Raw genomic sequence first — 7,853 nt, forward strand, 5'->3', positions numbered from 1 at the left:
ATATGAATACAATGAATGAATTCGATCTTCAATTTAAAATATTTAAACTAGGGGATACCACAAAATCTTATGTTATACTTGATGAAAGTATGAATAAACTCTTAAGTGTTAGTGAATCTATTGTTTTGATGAGATACGCATTCTACGAAACTAGTTTCAACGATCCAACCGTCAAACATGTTTGTATATACTTCGAGATCGCATACGCCAAAAATTGCAAAAAACAAACATTCAGAGGTCAAGTAACGAGACAAAACTTTTCGACGGTTATAAACGAAAAATCACGATTTAACCGTTATTTTAACTCCAATTTTGATAATTTTTTATAACTACACTCCTTGACCCTTTGTGAGACTGAATAAAAATTACAGCAATTCTTTATGATTTTGATGTGCGAGTTTGTTCCTTTGTGGTTGTACATCTTTTGGTCTTGTACTACCCATATGGCTAATGATTTTTTTACGCCCAACATACATACAATTCTTGATTCTTCACGTTTCGAATTGGTGCCGTAGTAGTTGTGCTAACGTTGCCATATGTGATGTGATCCTACTCTTTTCGATGTAGGAAATCCCAACAAGACCAGTACAGTACGCACATGCAGTAAGAAATCCCAACAACAGCAGGCGATGCTGCTAGCTTATAGTAATTAATAGCCATTCCCAGACAAGCAGTCCAAAGAGCAAACCAAACCCGAATTAAACACAGACGACACAAGAAAACGACCACAATGACAACAACGGGGCCAGCTGGCTTACTCCAAAACAGACGTGACTGACTTGTATTAACATTGAACATGTTCACTAATGCTGAAATGAAACTCAAGACACACTAACAAAGACTAGAACATATCCCCCGCCAACACCGGTTAAGCACAGGGTTGAAGTTGGTATCGACTCAGAGGGTCTTCTTTTTTAATCCTCTCCATCTTCCGCCCTTGCTCCTCATGAGTGAATCCAACCCACACCTGTACACGACGCAACAGCACCTTTTCTTCACTTTCCTCACTTTCCTCATCACTTGCTTCTCCGTCTCTAAGCAACTGCCTCTGCCATTTCTCTTCTTTGTGCAACTGCTTCCACTCTGATACCCATTTGTCCCACTCTTCCTTCAAGATCCTTCTCTTCTCGCAAAGCTTTTCTTCTTCCTTCTTCTTTGAAGCTGGAGTATTCGGTTCAGTCAGAATCAGGGAGTCTTCAACAAACTTTTCCTTTTTTTCGAGTTCGAGTTGACGGAGGGAGCATTCACCATTCTCTTCTTCCTTCTTCTTTGAAGCTGGAGTATTGGGTCGAGTCAGACTCAGGGAGTCTTCAACAAGCTTTTCCTTTTTTTCAAGTTCGAGTTGACGGAGGGAGCATTCACCATTCTCTTCTTCCTTCTTCTTTGAAGCTGGAGTATTGGGTCGAGTCAGACTCAGGGAGTCTTCAACAAGCTTTTCCTTTTTTTCAAGTTCGAGTTGACGGAGGAAGCATTCAACATTCTCTTTTTCTTTCTTCTCACCTGCTTGTCAACGGATTGATATGACTAATTAACTTGTAGTATCGATCTCATTCAAATCAAATAAATACAAAGCCCTGCTACATATATTCCCTTCTAACTGCGGAGAATTTTACCCAGGTACCACTAAACCTAAATATATTTCTTGATTTATTTTCAAATCATACAAATCTGATATACAAAAAAACATATATATCTTTAGTACTTTCAATATAAATTAAATGGGAACTTTAAATATCAACACAAAAACTAATCAAGTATAAAATTGATTAACCCCTCGTCAGGTAGTCGACAGCCGGCACTCTATGATTACGTCGAATCCTTATGAAAATGAATCCAGCGTTGGTAATGGATGAGTTAACAGGACATATTCAAGATGATATTCCTTGGTGTATGCTTTTCGCAGACGATATAGTGTTGATAGACTCAGGAAGGGGTAAATGCAAAGCTTAACCTTTGGAGAGAAGTGTTGGAATCTAAAGGTCTTCGCCTAAGCCGATCAAAGACAGAATATATGGAGTGCAAGTTCAGTGCAAATGGAGGCCAAAACGAGTTAGGGGTGAGGATCGGAGATCAAGAAATACCAAAGAGCGACCGTTTTCGTTACCTAGGATCTATCTTGCAAAAGAACGGAGAATTAGATGGAGATCTCAACCATAGAATACAAGCTGGATGGATGAAGTGGAATAGTGCATCCGGCGTGTTGTGTGACCGCCGTATGCCACTGAAGCTCAAGGGAAAATTTTATAGGATGGCAATAAGGCCGGTGATGCTGTATGGCACAGAATGTTGGGCGGTGAAGCATCAACATGTACACAAAATGGGTGTAGCGGAGATGAGGATGCTTCGTTGGATGTGTGGGCACACGAGAAAGGATAAGATTAGGAATGAGGATATCCGGGGTAAAGTAGGAGTAGCCGAAATTGAAGGAAAGATGAGAGAAAATCGATTACGGTGGTTTGGACATGTGCAAAGAAGGCCTACTGACGCTCCGATTAGAAGATGCGATTATGGGACAGAGGTTCAGGGCCGAAGTGGTAGAGGAAGACCTAGGAAAACTTTGGAAGAGACCCTAAGAAATGACTTAGAGTACTTGGATCTAACGGAGGACATGACACAGGACAGAACACAATGGCGTTCTAAGATTCATATAGCCAATCCCACTCAGAAACTTGGATTTTCCAAGTCTCCAACCGAGAAGTTTTCCTCACTCGGGAAATTAAGGGAACACTACATCAACCTACATGCTCCACTCACAAAGCTTCAACATACAAGCTTCAACAAAAGAAAATTCAAAGAACTTAGCGAAGAAAGTTTTGGTGTATTTAACACAATACGTTGAAATGAAGGAAAGCTTATTTATTGATATCCCCGATAAGTTACAAATATGTACATATACTTGAGTCAAAATAAACAAACAAGAGGGAGCCTTCACAAAGGTTGCTTAGGAGAAGTCTCAGCAGTCGGTAGAGCCCCAGAAAGAGAAGGCACCAGAGAGGGATCATTCGGAGCCTCAGTACTGGACAGAACCTTAGAAGGAGGAGGCATCAGAGGTTGATCATTTGGAGCTTCATTACGCGGTACAGCCCCAGAAGACGAAGGCAATAAATGCCTTTGGAACAAACCCACAAATCTCTGATGATCAAGTAAAACCTGACCATCAGATTCCTTCATCTGGTCAAGCTTCCTCTTCATGTTTGTAGCATAGTCATGTGCGAGCCGGTGCAACTGTTTATTCTCATGCTTAAGCCCTCTAATCTCCTGTTTGAGACTCATCACTTCAGCCGCCAATGATTCAACTTGGCGGGTTCGAGCAAATAGACGTTGGGCCATATTAGACACAGAACCTGCACACTGAACACTGAGAGCCAGAGAATCCTTAACAACCAACTCATCAGACCGTTTGGAAAGTAGTCTGTTATCTTTGGGAGTGAAAAGGTTCCTGGCCACTACCGCAGCGATCATATCATTCTTCATCACGGAATCCCCAACGGTAAGAGGACCAGTAGGGGAGACGAAGGATGGGCGCCATATGTTGTCTGGAGAAGGCGGGGTTGCCTCTTCAACAAGGTTCAAGTCAAAACGACGGTCGGAGGGGCCAGACATTTTCAAAGGTGTTGAAGAGAGAAGAGGTTGGACAAATCAAGATCTTAGAAGTGCAAGAATAGAGCTTCTACTGGTGGATATTCAAGTGTGCTTTGGAACTTAATGTCAGCCCCTATAAAAATCTGCACTCGACGAAGCTTCAGAAATCGAAGAGGCGCCTTCTCAGAAATCGAAGAGGCGTTTGCTTTCTCAAAAGCTGGGCTGCTCAGAGACCACGAGGGTCGATCTCAGAAATTGAAGAGGCGTTTACTTTCTCAAAAGCTGGGCTGCTCAAAGACCACGAAGGCCGATCTCAGAAATCGAAAAGGCTTGCTTTCTCAAAAGCTAGGCTGCTCAGAGACCACGAGGGCCGATCTCAGAAATCGAAGAGGCACCTACTTTTCCAGCCTTGTCAGCACTTGTCACACGCACACTCAACTTTGCAGAAATTATGGGCATTCTGTCGAAGATTTCTGGCGAAGTAGAAAGCACATGAATCGTACTGTTCAATCACCCACTTCCCACACGCAACAGTAGCTCATGGGTACCACAGATAACTTTGCCAAAGTTCTCTGACAAAGTTGAGACACGTGAAGCTTGCAGCTCCCACTACATCGCTCTGACCAAGAAGGGTAAAAGAATAGCAAAAAAACAACACTAACAAAGTTTAGACACATAAATTTTGAAGGTCTAGTTACCATATTATTATCCACAAGGGTAAGGGGACAGTACCACTGCTGGATAATTGGAAAGTCCCGGTGTGTCAACCTTTGTGCTTCGTGGCAAGGTAGACTAGCAAACATGCCCAACCTTTACTCACATTCGAGAAAACACTCCCAACAAGATTGCTTGTTCCAAAATCGAAGAGGCACCGCCCTCCGAATCTCGAGAGCCAGACTCCCAACATGATTACTTTCTCAAAAATCGAAGAGAGGGTAAAGGAACAGTACCACTGCTGGATAATTGGAAAGTCCCTGTGTGTCAACCTCTGTGCTTCGTGGCAAGGTAGACTAGCAAACATGCCCAACATTTACTCACATTCGAGAAAACACTCCCAACAAGATTGCTTGCCCCAAAATCGAAGAGGCACCGCCCTCCGAATCTCGAGAGCCAGACTCTCAACATGATTACTTTCTAAAAAATCGAAGAGAGGGTAAAGGAACAGTACCACTGCTGGATAATTGGAAAGTCCCTGTGTGTCAACCTCTGTGCTTCGTGGTAAGGTAGACCAGCAGGATTGCTTTCTCAAAAATCGAAGAGGCATCGTTCTCCGAATCTCGAAAGCCAGATCCCCGACAGGATTGCTTGTTCGAAAACTGAAGAGGCACCACTTTCCCAACTTCAAGAGCTGGATCTCCTTGGATAAAGCTTGTCTGTAATCTTCACACGCAACATCAGCTTTCCAGATACCACAGACCACTTTTTCAAAGTGCTCTGACAGAGTTAAAACATGTGAAGCTGGCAGCTCCCACTACCGTGCTATGACCAAGCAGGGTAAAGGAATAACATTATTACTTGATGTTAGGGAGACTCCTATATATGTCGACCTCAATCCCCAACGGACAGGCAGACCTGCAAAAATGATCAACCCTTCCTCTTATCTGAGAGGGCACTCCCAACGAAGCCTTTCGAAATATTCAGCTTTCTTTCCCCCCGATAATACCTCTGTAAACAAGCTATACTAGAGCAAGAATATCTCATATCATCAGGGTTAAAAGCAAGAGTATCCCATATCATGCTTTTTCCCTGTCTTTTCCTTTGGCCTTGTTCTTACCTGCAAGACAAGGAGAAAGAGAGCAATCAATCAGCACTTGGAATCAAGCTTCCAGTCAGGAACTGACTGCCTGGAACCCCTTACCTGATTACTTACCTGGCATTGCTCTCGAGTACTCATCTTCAACATCTTATGCTTCCAGGGAAGATACCACATCTGCCTGAGGAACATATAGGGCAAGTGAGAAGGATACAAGGAAGCATGTGGAGACAAGCGTAATAGCACACGTGCCGATACATCCACTACTCTGTCAAAAGAAAAAGTATCCCATATCAGCAGGGTCGAACGTACTCTAGATTTGATGGACTTGTTTTGACCCTCAAATTCTTCAGTCGGCCTTATACTCTGGAGGAAACCAGAAAACCCTCCAGCCCAGTTCAAGAATAAGCCTGTGGAAAGTTACTTCTTCAAAAGCAAAAGTATCCCATATCATCTCTTCTCATTTTTCTTCTCTTTATCCTTCATGCTGCCTGCAAGATAGGGAGAATGTGAACAATCAGCCGGAGCTCTGATTGCTTACCTTGTCTGTCACCTCTTTCAGCAGATCCCCTAACTCAGCGACTTGGGGACTCCTACTACATGGTTTGTATCGCGCTTGACCAAGCCTGAAACTACAAGTAAGCTTCAAGTGAAATTGATACATTACCTTGTGCATCTCCACCAGTTACAGATACCACCCATGGATGGAGGAAGAGTACTTCCAGAGAAGATGCCACATCTACCTATGAGACAGATAAGGCAAGTCAAGACGATACCACACTCCAGTACTTAGAAGTTTCGTGGTTACGAGATCATTCTCCCACAATATTTCCTAATGTCATTTTTACTAAATCATTCACTTGTACTCACTAAATGAGAGCTTGAACCTATGTACTTGTGTAAACCCTTCATAATTAATGAGAACTCCTCTATTCCGTGGACGTAGCCAATCTGGGTGAACCACGTACATCTTGTGTTTGCTTTCCTATTTCTATCCATTTATATACTTATCCACACTAATGACCGGAGCAATCTAGCGAAGATCACAAAAAGTGACCGTTTTCGCTACCTAGGATCTATCTTGCAAAAGAACGGAGAATTAGATGGAGATCTCAACCATAGAATACAAGCTGAATGGATGAAGTGTAAGAGTGCATCCGGCGTGTTGTGTGACCGTCGTAGGCCACTGAAGCTCAAGAGAAAATTTTATAGGACGGTAATAAGGCCAGCGATGTTGTATGGCACAGAATGTTGGGCGGTGAAGTATTAACACGTACACAAATTGGGTGTAGCGGAGATGAGGATGCTTCGTGGGATGTATGGGCACACGAGAAAGGATAAGATTGGGAATGAGGATATCCGAGGTAAAGTAGGAGTAGCCAAAATTGAAGGAAATATGAGAGAAAATCGGTTCCGGTGGTTTGGACATGTGCAAAGAAGGCCTACTGACGCTCCGGTTTGAAAATGTGACTACGGGACAGAGGTTCAGGGCCGAAGGGGTAGAGGAAGACCTAGGAAAACTTTGGAAGATACCCTAAGAAAAGACTTGAGTACTTGGATCTAACGGAGGACATAACACAAAACCGAGCGCAATGGCGTTCTAGGATTCATATAGCCGACCCTACTTAGTAGGAAAAGGCTTTGTTGTTGTTGTTGTAACCCCTCGCGTTGAAACTCGAAAACGTGAATTTACATATGCAGATTGCAAGCGGAGATCTGATACAACAATTAAAAAGATGCAATTCGAAATTCATACATATACATATATGTACACATTTACATTTATTTAATACCTTTCAATAATTAAATGGCAATTTCAATATCAACCCAAAAAATTTAATCAGGTATGAAATCGTTTAAAGGGTAATTCTCGCAGTCAAGCTTGAAAACACGAATTTACATAAGCAGATTGCAAACGGAGATCTAATGCAACAATTATAAATTGCGAATTGGAAATTACAAATAATCAATCTTCCCCTTCACTCACAAACCCTAAAACAAAAACCAAAAGCAAGCACACAAAGAAATATGAGTCCGGATCTCACCTCGGCACTGCGGCTGTTGTGCTCGTTTGATGCTGAAGACATACGAAGGGAAACGAGTCGGGACCCCAAATAGGAGCTCCGGCCGTTGGGCTTGTCGGAAACGGCGCTCCATGACTGAGAGAGAGAGAGGGAGAGATTGCACGAGTGTATATTTTTGGGGTTTAGGTAGGCTGGAATTCCTGACACGATACGATATGAAATTAACAGGTGTTCGGATCGACACGATAACGAAACGGATCGTTATCGGGTAACCCGATAAGCACCTGTTAAGATAACAGGTTGATTCAGGTATACACGTGGGTAACACGATACATAATAAACAGAATATTAGTTTTATAATTTTATAACCTTAAAAAAATATTATAATAATTATATACATTAATTTAACAATTTTATACCCTTAAAAACTATAATAATTATATATATATATATTAAATTAACTATAATAATTATAATAATTATATATACTGTAA

The 7,853-nt window shown here is 42.1% G+C and overlaps 1 protein-coding gene and 1 long non-coding RNA gene across 3 annotated transcripts; both read right to left on the reverse strand.

Annotated features, from left to right (window-relative positions):
- Positions 1–604: 604 nt before the first annotated feature.
- On the reverse strand, positions 605–7,539 carry LOC139195870 (uncharacterized). The gene is made up of 2 exons (XM_070821618.1): positions 7,381–7,539; positions 605–1,500 (listed from the first exon to the last, which is right to left on the reverse strand). Exons 1-2 carry the CDS (start codon positions 7,490–7,492, stop codon positions 869–871), a joined length of 744 nt encoding a protein of 247 aa, XP_070677719.1. The 5' UTR covers positions 7,493–7,539; the 3' UTR covers positions 605–868.
- Positions 4,335–6,161, reverse strand: LOC139195869 (uncharacterized). Of its 2 annotated transcripts, XR_011580939.1 has the most exons (4): positions 6,003–6,161; positions 5,648–5,826; positions 5,453–5,516; positions 4,335–5,356 (listed from the first exon to the last, which is right to left on the reverse strand). It is a non-coding gene; the product is annotated as an uncharacterized lncRNA (long non-coding RNA). The 2 variants fall into 2 exon arrangements; XR_011580938.1 differs by having other exon boundaries at positions 4,335–5,516.
- Positions 7,540–7,853: the final 314 nt, after the last annotated feature.

Source organism: Malus domestica, chromosome 05 (genome assembly GCF_042453785.1).
Source record: "Malus domestica chromosome 05, GDT2T_hap1".
Taxonomy (NCBI): domain Eukaryota; kingdom Viridiplantae; phylum Streptophyta; class Magnoliopsida; order Rosales; family Rosaceae; genus Malus; species Malus domestica.